Below are 14,221 nucleotides of genomic sequence, written 5' to 3' on the forward strand. Positions count from 1 at the left end.
GAAATACATTGTGACGCCTTCTTCTATCCATTGAATGTATAATACGACTAATCCCAATAAATATCCCTGATTGTGCTCTTGTCGGTGCTCACACTGTGAACATTATCTATAGAAAAACACCTAATGGCTTCACTTATGTGAAAAGAAGTGTCTATATGACATGTCATGCATACTGTGCATGTTACCCAACATACATATTTGTGACATTTACTGATAGAATAGAAACCAATCAATGTGCCAAGTCCTTAGTTATACTATAATGCTCTTTATCCCACAGGTATAACAAATGGTTTGAACTGACAATATAGCCTTCAGACAGGTTCAGGGTCAAAACACACAAGCTGTTTGACGCATGTGGCTGAAATCGCGTCAGCTAATCGCCAATTGGATGAGGTATATCAGTCACATGTGGCTGTCAGAATGTGTGTTTTCACCTTAAGGGTCCATTACGCAAGCGGAAACTCTGAAGTGTCAACAGGAGTGTGGAAACCCATAGAAGTGCATGGACTTTCATTTCAGGTGGAATTCCGCTAGCGGAACTCTGCAAGCTGAAATTCTGCCTGTGTGAATAGATCCTTACCCTTATAGTACTTCTGTACTATAAACAACAAGATTATCTGGAGAACTTCCACTGGGCCCATTGCAATAATGTCACATGCGTTGCTTGCAAGATTCTGCAACCAATCACTGGTCTCATTGGTCATGTGCTGTACCTGTAATATCATTGCAGTATTCTAAAGGGGTGAATAAAAGAGCAGCAGCAGTTTGGAATGATGGCTAAGGTCCAGTTTCTAGTCAAATTTTAAGCAATCCTGAGAAACCTGTTAACAAGTGTACCTGTCATTTGCAAAAACATTTTCTATAATGTAGATAATACCATTATATGTATATTTGTAATAAACAATAAATACAAAATGTGTTTATTTTTCGGGGAAAAAAATGCTGTCACTGCAGCTATTGCCTGTGTGTCTCTGTGAGGAGACCAAATTCAGGAAGTGGGGTAGGACAAGCAGGGCTCTATGCAGGCTCCTGGCTTGTCAATGATCCTGATGTGTGAGCCGGGGGTGTGTTACAGAGCCTCAGTGCACAGAGCCCTGCTTGTCCTCAGTTTCATAGAGCCCTGCTTGTCCTCAGTGTACAGAGCCCTGCTTGTCCTCAGTGCATAGAGCCCTGCTTGTCCTTAGAGTAAACATATCTGCTTGTCCTCAGTGCACAGAACCCTGCTTGTCCTCCGTGCACAGAGCCCTGCTTGTCCTCCGTGCACAGAGCCCTGCTTGTCCTCCGTGCACAGAGCCCTGCTTGTCCTCCGTGCACAGAGCCCGGCTTGTCCTCACTAAACAGAGCCCTGCTTGTCCTGAGTGTACAGAGCCCTGCTTGTCCTCAGTGTACAGAGCCCCGCTTGCCCTCAGTGTACAAAGCCCTGCTTGTCCTCAGTGTACAGAGCCCTGCTTGTCCTCACTGCACAGAGCCCTGCTTGTCCTCAGGGCACAGAGCCCTGCTTGTCCTCAGTGTACAGAGCCCCGCTTGTCCTCAGTGCACAGAGCCCTGCTTGTCCTCAGTGCACAGAGCCCTGCTTGTCCTAAGTGCACAGAACCCTGCTTGTCCTTACTGCACAGAGCCCTGCTTGTCCTCAGTGTACAGAGCCCTGCTTGTCCTCAGTGTACAGAGCCCTGCTTGTCCTCAGTGTACAGAGCCCTTCTTGTCCTCAGTGTACAGAGCCCTGCTTGTCCTCAGTGTACAGAGCCCTGCTTGTCCTCAGTGTACAGAGCCCTGCTTGCTGCTTGTCCTCAGTGTACAGAGCCCTGCTTGTCCTCAGTGTACAGAGCCCTGCTTGTCCTCAGTGTACAGAATCCTGCGTGTCCTCAGTGTACAGAACCCTGCTTGTCCTCAGTGTACAGTGTAATGTATTTGGTTTCCTCACAGAAAAACATGGGCAATAGTTGCAGGGACAAAAATATACACATTTTTAAACCAATTTATATTACAAATATACATATAATGTTATTTTCTACATTACATAAAAAGTTTTTGCTAATGACACCCCCTATCCAAGGGACATTTTAAGGTGAACTCCGATCACCTATCCTGTGGATAGTGTATAAAAGTCAGATGGTTGGGAATCCCACTGCTGGGACCCCTGCAATCTCCTGCCGGTGACCTAGCTCTTATCATGCACTGAATAGGCACCGCTCTGCGCACAGAGCTGTGTCGACTACTGCACAAAGCAGTAGTATCTCTATGGGAAAGGTGGAGATACAGCGTTCGTGTGGTGGTCAACACAGCTCCTTATATGGAGCAGTGCTGTTCAGTACATGGAGAGACCCGGGGTGCCGAGCAGGAGATCGCAGGGGTCCCTTCAGTCCGACCCCCTGCGATCAGACAATTATCCCCTATCCTGTGGACAGGGAATATGTTTTTTAGTACGGGAATTTCCTTTTAAATAGCTGTGTTATTGGAAAAAAATTTAAAATCTTACAAATAAACAGTTATAAAAAAAATGAGGTGCTGTACATAGTGTACAGACTGTACTGTAGTCTGGTCCAGTGTGCTTATGGACAATGTTAACATACATAAAGATGTATCCTGAACAATCTTTGTGACATATAATGCTGTCCAGGTACATCCAGTCTCTTTGATCTGCTCTCAGGGACAACTTAATATATGTCAAATATGTCACATGATTAGAAAACCACTTTAGAGTAGGGTCATTTTGCTGTGTATTTTCTGCAGCTGATTTTGCTACCCATTGACTTCAATGTGTAGGAAAATATGCAGCAGCAAATATGCAGCAAAATACTGCACATGTGACCTTACCCTTAAAGGTGTGTTCCCATTTTGTATATTTTTCCTGTGGATAGGGTATGACCATCTAGTTTTGGGATCTCGAGAATAAAAGAGGTTTGGAACAACCAGCACTCTTCCTTGACCTGGCCTACCCACCAAACTAATCTGGGGAGAGGGACCTTGGTTAGGGAAATGAGAGAGAAACTTTCAGAAGGTCTCCACCAATCTGAGCTTTGCGGCCAGAAAGAAAGTAGCCAGAAAGAAACCTGTCCTCCGTAAAAGATGCATGAAAGCTTACCCAGAGTTTACAAAAATGTCCCGAAAGGACTGTGAGAAAATATATCCTCTGATCTTACAGTGATTGAGACACTTTCCATAGACTTGCACTAAGACCCCCGCCGACCAAAACTTTTGACATATCGCTAGGACATGTCAAAAGTTTTTCCAAATGACAGGATCCATTTAAGTTTTCTTTTCATGTACTGAAAAAAGCTACAACATTTTTACATGCCCCAATATTATAAATATAACTTGAAGAGAAAGCTTGAAAGGTCACAGGTATATATAGAATCGCATCTAGACAAATGTTCTGCACAAGAGAACTTCCGGTAATTACATTAATGGGACTCAATGTTATTGGTAACGTTTGGGAGTCAGGGTTGTGGCAGAACACAAATGACTGCTTTCCATAGAGAGGTTTATGATGTCTATCCTTAGTTTTAAACAATATTTTTGTGAAAAAATATAAAAGAATATGGTAATGACAAAAACTATGTGGGCCATGTAAATAAATATATCTATCTATCTATATATATATATATATATATATATATATATATATATATATATATATTTTTTTTTTTTTTTTTTTGTTTTTGTTTTTTTCTATATGGGTGAGAATTCAGCTTTTTTGGATATGCTCAGTTAGAAAGATATACAAAGCAGCTCTCAGGTGTCAGCTTTTGGAGGTAGCTTCCATTCATGTCAGTGTTTCACACTGATAAATAGTCTTAGAACATGACTAGGGATATATGCCAAGCCAGATATGTCTCCAGAAGGAAATATCACCTGTAGACAACTTTTTTCAGAGTTCTTGCCCCTTGTCAGTATATAGCAAGGCCAATCATTGTGGAACCAAAGTGGTAATGGTTCTCCTTAAAAGAGCATCATAGACCTTCTCTGTACTAACAAGGGGTGATAACTAATATATTCTAAAGAGATATTATGTTAAACAAATATCCCTAGTCATGTTCTAGGACTCTTAATTGGTAGGAAGCACTACATTAAAGGAAAAGCTACCTCCAAAAGAGGTGGAGAGATGCTTTGCATATCCTTCTTCCTAGAATTCACATTGGGGCATGAATAATCTATAAGTCTCTATGTGTCTAGACACAGTGTAAAATTAATTTCACAACATTGACTGCAGGGTTGTTCCAGTAGATGTTGGACCGTCCATGTAGCTGAAGTCTTTGATGGTCATTTCAGAGTCTTCTAGTTGCTTGCTATTCTTTGCTCTTCTCGACAGAACAGCACCTACTCTTCTGAGCCAGGTGCGCACATCTTCTTTGAAAGACGGGGTGTACAATCCATATACAAGAGGATCGGTGCAGGTGTGAAGAAGGCCAAAGAGAAACAAGCTATGATGAATGTACTCAGGGGTCAAGTGAATCATTTCTGGTTGGAACCAGTACCATATTCCTAACAGGTAGTAAGGAGTCCAGCAGACCATGAATGACACCACAATAACCAATGTCATTTTCAGTGTTTTCAGCCGTGCTTTGGAGATGAGGTCATTTTTGCTTCTTGATAGCTCTGTAAATAAAAAGACATATATTATGAAGTGTTTTCAGGGTACTGACTAAATCTTCCATAAGGACTCCTTTGTAGACACATACATTTCACCAATGCTTCAAGATGATGAGATCAGACAGAATGTGAAACTATTTACAGAGAAGGTATAAAGGCCACACTATGTTAAAAATATGAATAAGGGTGGGCTCACAACACAATTTTGCTGTACAGTTTCGGCATACCGTTTCATAAAAAAACATATGCAACCGTACAGAAAACCGTTCTTATAGACTTCCCATTCAAAACCGTATGCACCATAATGTATATGGTTGTCTCCATTTTTCAAACCATACGTTTTTTAACTTTTTTCGGACAGAAAATCATGGCCTACCATGGTTTTTGGTTCGGGTGAAAAACGGTATTAAACCGTATACGTTTTTTTTTAACATGGGAGTCAATGGGAACCGTACAGAACCTTATGTGCGTACGGTTCCATATGGTTTTCACCATACGGTTTTTTACTTTGCTCAGTTTTTTTCTTGGAATTTCAATCGAACAAGTGAAACTTTATTTATAATGGAGTGAAAAGTTAAAAACGTATACATTTTGTCTTCTTAAAAAACTGATGCAACCGAACATCATTTTCAAACCGTATACAGTTTTAAACCGTATACAGATAAAAATTTGTACACACGTTTTGATACAGTTTAGTCAGGTTTTGAGGAATCTGTTTTTTTTAAATCAAAAACCTGATACGGGAACTGTATTGCAAAAACGTGGTGTGATCCTAGACTAAGACAAGAGAACAAATAGAAGAAACATTTTAATTTGCATTGATTATTCAGATGAGGGTGCCCATTATTTAGTCCTAAAAACTGACTGGCCTGAAACACCTGAGAGTTACTCAACAGAGAAACACTTCTAATATTGACGTACTTAGAAATCATTAATACTTAGCAGTTCACATCAATTGTAAGTTAACTCTTTTCTAAACCAAAATTTTATTTTTACTTTATGTGTTGGATTGTTTTTCCAACATCTATATTATAAAGCAGTCTCATCCATTAATGAAATCAGGCAGAGGTTGTAAATGCAATTCCCTAAAAGGAAATCTGCAGTGAAATAAATGTATCCCCTATCCACAGGATAGGGGATAAGTGTCTGATCGCGGGGGTCCGACCAATGGGACGATCTTCTGCTACAGGGCCCGACTCTGCCGCAGCTCTCTTGTGCAGGAGGCGTGCCGTCTGTAGCATGATGCCGTGGCTAACACACCCCCTCCATGTATCTCTATGGAGAAGCAAAAAATACATTACCAAAAAATTACAAAAATAAATAAATTACAAAAAAGGCGTGTCCAGGATCTTTTGTGATTATCATAGGAAGATCTTACAAGACCGTGGATCTGAGCTCTCTGTGGAAGGCGGACATGGAGGGGGGTTCAGTATATTCTGCTCTGGCCCCCCACCGTGGAGTGAGTTGATAATTTTACTTTCCTTTTGGTTTTTATGCTATTCAGTCCCCATCCTGAGCGTAAGTGTCTTGTTTTAACTTTTTTCTTTCTGTATGAGAGAAGCAGGGATGCAGCATTCATGCATTCCCGCCTCTCCCATAGAGCTGTTAGGAGGGGGGGGGGCCTGTTCGTCAACCTCAGTGAGGTGACAAACGGATTAGCTGCAGTAATGCCGGAGCCCCGTACGGGAGATTGCAGGGGTCCCAGTGTTCGGACCCCCCGCGATCAGACACTCATCCCCTATCCAAAGGATAAGTTTATTTCACTGCACATTTCCTTTAAAAATATGTCAAGTCTATTGCATTGTTGCACAAATGGCCGACTCTGTTTTGTTTGAGTGGTTAGGGATATATTCAAAAATATATTGTAAATTTCAATGGTAGAAACAGCAGATTATGATGTGAATGCAAAGCCCCCAACTGGGATGGATCAGTCCCAAAAATCTGCACTAGAGAATAAAGCAAAAGGCGAACAGCATCCTATTTCCAAAAATACTGCTATTTATTTATGCCAACTGCATAGAAAAAACACTGCAATGTTTTGGCTTAAAAACAAAAGAATAAGCTTCCCTCAAGCCTAGTGTTACATCGCCCCAACCAGATTCTTATACAGTGTAACCTCCCTATACTAGAGATAAGTTTTGCAGTTAGCTGAGACATCTACCTAGTTGTCAATGGAGGGCCTAGGTTAACTGAGTGTCAGACTGTAGTATCACAAGCAAAAAGCTAGCAGTGATCAGACACCACACTGCAAAATTTTAAAAAGATCATCACCAGAATCATGTTCCCAAACAAAAGAGCAGCACCAGTCCAGCAAGCACTCCCCTTGAAGTGTGGTAAATAATGGCTGCTGGATTTTGATTTGCTGGATGAACTTTTACACTCATTATCAGGAACCCCTCATGTTGAATATACTGCTCTATCTGTAGTATATAGGAGGGGGTTAATTATATATGTACTTTTGTATGAAATGATGTAGTATAACATTTTATTCATTTGAATCCCCATCCATTAAGGGCTTAAATAGTCACTCTCATTTCAAACAACTTCACTCCCTTTTATAGCCAGTGGGATTCCAAATATATTTGTAAATCCCCTTTAAAGGAAATATGTCATTAGTGTCACCTGCACTAACCTGTCGGTACCGACAGGTAGTGCAGATGACACTGATGACAATGGTACTTACCTTGTCCCGTTCCATGCAGGGCATCTCCGGTAATCTTCTCTGTTAACTTAAGTTCCGGGCCTGGCTTGGGGCACGGGCAGACCTTAGTGACATCACCGCTGCTGTTCTCTAGCAGCGGGACCCAGCAGACAGCTAGAGAACAGCAGCGGTGATGTCAATAAGCTCCACCCATGCCCCAGGCCAGGCCCGGAGTTAAGTTAACAGAGAAGATTACCGGAGATCCCCTGCACGGAACCGAACAAGGTAAGTATCGTTGTCATCAGTGTCACCTGCACTACCTGTCAGTAAACATAGAATGTGTCGGCAGATAAGAACCATTTGGCCCATCTAGTCTACCCAATAATCTGAATCTTATCAATAGTCCCTGGCCCTATCTTATATGAAGGATAGCGTTATACCTATCCCATGCATGCTTAAACTCCTTCACTGTATTTGTAACTACCACTTCTGCAGGAAGGCTATACTATGCATCCACTACTCTCTCAGTAAAGTAATACTTCCTGATATTACTTTGTCTCTATGTCTCTCTAATTTAAAACAATGTCCTCTTGTGGTAGTTTTTCTTCTTTTAAATATGTTCTCCTCCTTTACCGTGTTGATTCCCTTTATGTATTTAAAAGTTTCTATCATATCCCCTCCATCTCTTCTTTCTTCCAAGCTATACATATTAAGGTCCTTTAACCCCTTAAGGACACAGCCCATTTTCACCTCTAGGACGCAGCCCTTTTTTGCACATCTGACCACTGTCACTTTAAACATTAATAACTCTGGAATGCTTTTACTTATCAATCTGATTCTGAGATTGTTTTTTCGTGACATATTCTACTTTAACATAGTGGTAAATTTTTGTGGTAACTTGCATCCTTTCTTGGTGAAAAATCCCAAAATTTGATGAAAAAATTGAAAGTTTTGTATTTTTCAAACTTTGAAGCTCTCTGCTTGTAAGGAAAATGGATATTCCAAATATTTTTTTTCGGATTCACATATACAATATGTCTACTTTATATTTTCATCATAAAATTGACAAGTGTTTTCTTTTGGAAGACACCAGAGGGCTTCAAAGTTCAGCAGCAATTTTACAATTTTTCACAAAATTTTCAAACTCGCTATTTTTCATGGACCAGTTCAGGTTTGAAGTGGATTTGAAGGGTCTTCATATTAGAAATACCCCATAAATGACCCCATTACAAAAACTGCACCCCCCAAAGTATTCAAAATGACATTCAGTAAGTGTTTTAACCCTTTAGGTGTTTCACAGGAAAAGCCGCAACGTGAAGGAGAAAATTCAAAATCTTCATTTTTTACACTTGCATGTTCTTGTAGACCCAATTTTTGAATTTTTACAAGGGGTAAAAGGATAAAATTTATACTTGAATTTGTAGCCCAATTTCTCTCGAGTAAGCACATACCTCATATGTCTATGTAAATTGTTCGGCGGGCGCAGTAGAGGGCTCAGAAGCGAAGGAGCGACAAGGGGATTTTGGAGAGTACGTTTTTCTGAAATGGTTTTTTGGGGGCATGTTGCATTTAGGAAGCCCCTATGGTGCCAAAACAGCAAAAAAAAAAACATGGCATACCATTTTGGAAACTAGACCCCTTGAGGAACGTAACAAGGAATTAAGTGAGCCTTAATACCCCACAGGTGTTTCATGACTTTTGCATATGTAAAAAAAATAAATAATAATTTTCACTAAAATGTGTGTTTCCCCCCAAATTTCACATTTTTGCAAGGGTTAATAGCAGAAAATACCCCCCAAAATTTGTAACCCCATCTCTTCTGAGTATGGAGGTACCCCATAAGTTGACCTGAAGTGCATTACGGGCGAACTACAATGCTCAGAAGAGAAGGAGTCATATTTGGCTTTTTGAGAGCAAATTTTGCTCGGGGGGCATGTCGCATTTAGGAAGCCCCTATGGTGCCAGGACAGCAAAAAAAAAACGACATGGCATACCATTTTGGAAACTAGACTCCTTGAGGAACGTAACAAGGGATAAAGTGAACCTTAATACCCCACAGGTGTTTCACGACTTTTGCATATGTAAAAAAAAAATTATTTTTTTTACACTAAAATGCTTGTTTTACCCCAAATTTTACATTTTTACAAGGGATAATAGCAGAAAATACCCCCCAAAATTTGTAACCCCATCTCTTCTGAGTATGGAGGTACCCCATAAGTTGACCTGAAGTGCATTACGGGCGAACTACAATGCTCAGAAGAGAAGGAGTCATATTTGGCTTTTTGAGAGCAAATTTTGCTCGGGGGGCATGTCGCATTTAGGAAGCCCCTATGGTGCCAGGACAGCAAAAAAAAAATGACATGGCATACCATTTTGGAAACTAGACTCCTTGAGGAACGTAACAAGGGATAAAGTGAACCTTAATACCCCACAGGTGTTTCACGACTTTTGCATATGTAAAAAAATATTTTTTTTTTTTTACCAAAAATGCTTGGTTTAGCAAAAATGTTACATTTTTGAAAAAGGTAATAGCAGAAAATACCCCCCAAAATTTGAAGCCCAATTTCTCCCGATTCAGAATACACCCAATATGGGGATGAAAAGTGCTCTGCTGGCGCACTACAGGTCTCAGAAGAGAAGGAGTCACATTTGGCTTTTTGGAAGCAAATTTTGCTCTGGGGGCATGCCGCATTTAGGAAGCACCTATGGTGCCAGGACAGAAAAAAAAAACCACATGGCATACCATTTTGGAAACTAGACCCCTTGGGGAACGTAACAAGGGGTAAAGTGAACCTTAATACCCCACAGGTGTTTCACGACTTTTGCATATGTAAAAAAAAATTTTTTTTTTTTACACTAAAATGCTTGTTTTACCCCAAATTTTACATTTTTACAAGGGATAATAGCAGAAAATACCCCCCAAAATTTGTAACCCCATCTCTTCTGAGTATGGAAATACCCAATAAGTGGACGTGAAGTGCACTGGGGGCGAACTACAATGCTCAGAAGAGAAGGAACATCATTGAGCTTTTGGAGAGAGAATTTGGCCATGTGCATTTCCAAAGCCCCCCCCCGTGGTGCCAGAACAGTGGACCCCCCCACATGTGACCCCATTTTTAAAACTACACCCCTCACGGAAGGTAATAAGGGGTGCAGGGAGAATTTACACCCCACTGGCATTTGACGGATCTTTGGAACAGTGGGCTGTGCAAATTAAAAATTTTATTTTTCATTTTCACAGACCCCTGTTTCAAAGATCTGTCAGACACCTATGGGGTGTAAATGCTCACTGTACCCCTTGTTACATTCCGTGAGGGGTGTAGTTTCCAAAATGGGGTCACATGTGGGTATTTATTGTTTTGCACTTATGTCAGAACCGCTGTAAAATCAGCCACCCCTGTGCAAATCACCAATTTAGACCTCAAATTTACATGGTGCACTCTCCCTTCTGAGCCTTGTTGTGCGTCCCCAGAACACTTTGCTCCCACATATGGGGTATCTCCGTCCTCAGGAGAAATTGTGTTACAAATTTTGGAGGCTTTTTTTCTTTTACCGATTGTGAAATTTTAAAGTATGGGGCAACACCAGTATGTTAGTGTACAAAAATGTTTTTTTTTTACACTAACATGCTGGTGTAGACCCCAACTTTACCTTTTCATAAGGGGTAAAAGGAGAAAAAGCCCCCCAAAATTTGTTAGGCAATTTCTCCCGAGTACGGCGATACCCCATATGTGGCCATAAACTGTTGCCTTGAAATACGACAGGGCTCCAAAGTGAGAGCGCCATGCGCATTTGAGGCCTAAATTAGGGATTTGCATAGGGGTGGACATAGGGGTGTTCTACATCAGTGATTCTCAAACAGGGTGCCTCCAGCTGTTGCTAAACTCCCAGCATGCTTGGACAGTCAATGGCTGTCCGGAAATGCTGGGAGTTTTTGTTTTGCAACAGCTGGAGGCTCCGTTTTGGAAACACTGCTGTAGGATACGTTTTTCATTTTTATTGAGGGGGAAGGGGTGGGGGGGGGGCAGTGTACGTGTGTATATGTAGTGTTTTACTCTTTATTTTATGTTAGTGTAGTGTAGTGTTTTTAGGTTACATTCACACTGACGGCGGATTACACTGAGTCTCCCGCTAGGAGTTTGAGCTGCGGCTGCTGCAGCTCAAACTTGAAGCAGGGAACTCACTGTAATCCGCCACCAGTGTGAATGTAACCTGTACATTCACATGGGGGGGGCAAAACTACAACTCCCAGCATGCACTGACAGAACGTGCATGCTGGGAGTTGTAGTTTTGCAACAGCTGGAGGCACACTGGTTGGAAAATACTGAGTTAGGTAATAGAACCTATTACCTAACTCGGTATTTCCCAACCAGTGTGCCTCCAGCTGTTGCAGAACTACAACTCTCAGCATGTACTGATTGTCAAAGGGAATGCTGGGAGATGTAGTTATGCAACAGCTGGAGGCACGCAAGTACAACTCCCAGCATGCCGAGTTCCTGAATGCTGGGAGTTGTAGTTTTGCAAAATTTAGAGGGGTTCAGTATGGAGATCACTGACAGTGGTCTCTAAACTGTGGCCTTCCAGATGTTGCAAAACTACAAATCTCAGCATGCTAAGACAGCAAACTGCTGTCTGGGCATGCTGGGAGTTGTAGTTTTGTAATATCTGGAGGGCTACAGTTTAGAGACCACTGTCAGTGATCTCCAGCCTGAACCCCTCTAAATCTTGCAAAACTACAACTCCCAGCATGCCAACACAGCAAACAGCTGTCAAGGCATGGTGGGAGTTGTAGTTTTGCAACATCTGGAGGGCGACAGTTTAGAGACCACTCTCTAAACTGTCGCCCTGCAGATGTTGCTAGGCAACAGACTCCCGGACACGCGGCGTCATACTCACCTCCACCGCCGCCGTGATCACAGCCGCCGGGTAAGTGACCGCCGCTGCCGCCGCCGCTACTACACGGTTCCCCCCGCTGTGCCCGGACACCGATGGGTGGGCATAGCGGGGGGGAACCAAACTTTAACCCCCCCGCCCCCAGTCTGCTATTGGTCGGTCGCTCGGCCGATCAATAGCAGGGATAGGAGGGGTGGCAACCCTGCCACCTCACTCCTATCTCTTCAAGGGGGATCGAGGGTGTCTTGGACACCCCCGATCCCCCTTATTTTATCGCTGCGCCGCCGTTGATGGGCAGGGGGAGAGCGCTCCCCCTGCAAACACTATAGATGCCGTGATCAGATAGATCACGGCATCTATGGGGTTAATGCTGCCATGACCGGCGCGATCGCGGCCCCGGCAGCTGCGGTGGGACTCCGGCTGTGATTGACAGCTGAGTCCCACCCGCGATCTCCTGCGCTGCCCGCGGCAGAGCAGGAGATCGCTTGGACGTATGCAAACGTCCATTTGCGCGAACGTGTAATTCGCCTGGACGTATGCATACGTCCAATAGCGGGAAGGGGTTAACCTTTCCTGGTAAGTTTTATCCTGCAATCCATGGACTAGTTTAGTATCTTCTTTGAACTCTCTCTAGAGTATCTTTATCCTTCTGGAGATACGGCCTCCAGTACTGCGCACAATACCCTAAGTGATTTCTCACCAGTGTTCTGTACAGCGGCATGAGCACTTTTCTCTTTCTACTGCTTATACCTCTCCCTATACATCCAAGCATTCTGCTAGCATTTCCTGCTGCTCTATTACATTGTCTTCCTACCTTTAAGTCTTCTGAAATAATTACTCCTAAATACCTTTCCTCAGATATTGAGGTCAGGACTGTGTCAAATATTCTATAATCTGCCCGAGGGTTTTTCCACTCCAGGTGTATTATCTTGCACTTATCCACATTAAATTTCAGTTGCCAGAGTTCGGACCATTTTCTAGCTTGCCTAAATCCTTTGCCATTTGGCTTATCCCTCCAAGGAACATCAACCCTGTTACATATCTTTGTCATCAACAAAAAGACATACCTTACCATCAAGACCTTTTGCGATATCACTAATGAAGATATTAAACAAAATTGGTCCCAGTACAGATCCCTGAGGTCTTTACTGGTAACAAGACCTTGCTCTGAATATTCTCCATTGACTACAACCCTCTGGGAGTCCAAGCTCAATGATTGTAGTTTATTGTGATAAGTCTTCTATGTGGGACAGTGTCAAAAGCCTAACTAAAATCTAGATATGCGATGCCTACTGCCCCTCCGCCATCTATTATTTTAGTCACCCAATCCAAAAAATCTATAAAATTAGTTTGTCATGATCTCCCTGAAGTAAACCCATGTGGTTTTTCATCTTGAAATCCATGGGAAATGTTCCACAAACCTATCCTTTAGTAGGGTTTCCATTAATTTCCCCACTATTGATGTCAGACAAACTGGCCTGTAGTTGCTTGATTCCTCCCTACTATCTTTCTTGTGAATGGGCGCGACATTTGCTAATTTTCAATCTTCCGGGACAACTCCTGTTACCAATAATTGGTTACATTATTCTATTGATGGTTTTGCAAGTTCACTGCTAAGCTCTTTTAATAATTTTAGGTGTATCCCATCAGGCCCCTGTGACTTATAAGTCTTAACTTTAGACAGCAAAGGTCGAACCTCTTCCTCTGTAAAGACACATGCATCAAACGATTCATTAGTCTTCCTACCTATTGGAGGTCCTTTTCCTTCTTTTTCATCTGTAAAAACTGAACAGAAGTATTCATTAAGGCAGTCCGCTAGCCCTTTATTCTCTCCGACATACCTTCCTTCCTTTGTTTTTTATTTAGTTATTCCTTGTTTTAATTTCCTTTTTACCATTTATATATTGAAGAATGTCTTGTCCCCTTTTTTCACAGACTGAGATAGTTTTTCTTCTGCCTGCGCTTTAAAAGTTCTTATAACTTGCTTGGCCTCTTTCTGCCAAGTCTTGTAAATTTCCCTATCTTCATTGCTCTGATCTTTTTTTTTAATAATTACTAAATGCTAGCTTTTTTATGATTTTGGCCACTTCTGCTGAG

At 42.0% G+C, this 14,221-nt stretch overlaps 1 protein-coding gene across 3 annotated transcripts in view; it reads right to left on the reverse strand.

Moving 5' to 3' along the window:
- Nucleotides 1–3,690: 3,690 nt before the first annotated feature.
- Nucleotides 3,691–14,221, reverse strand: part of LOC130368294 (gonadotropin-releasing hormone II receptor-like) — a 66,228-nt gene continuing 55,697 nt past the window's right edge. For all 3 annotated transcript variants that reach the window (XM_056571736.1, XM_056571735.1, XM_056571737.1), the window contains one exon: nucleotides 3,691–4,596. In XM_056571736.1, coding sequence (XP_056427711.1) covers nucleotides 4,193–4,596 — 404 coding nt within the window. In that variant the 3' untranslated portion in view covers nucleotides 3,691–4,192. The remainder of the gene's footprint in view (nucleotides 4,597–14,221) is intronic.

This window comes from Hyla sarda, chromosome 4 (genome assembly GCF_029499605.1).
Source record: "Hyla sarda isolate aHylSar1 chromosome 4, aHylSar1.hap1, whole genome shotgun sequence".
In the NCBI taxonomy this organism is placed as follows: Eukaryota; Metazoa; Chordata; class Amphibia; order Anura; family Hylidae; genus Hyla; species Hyla sarda.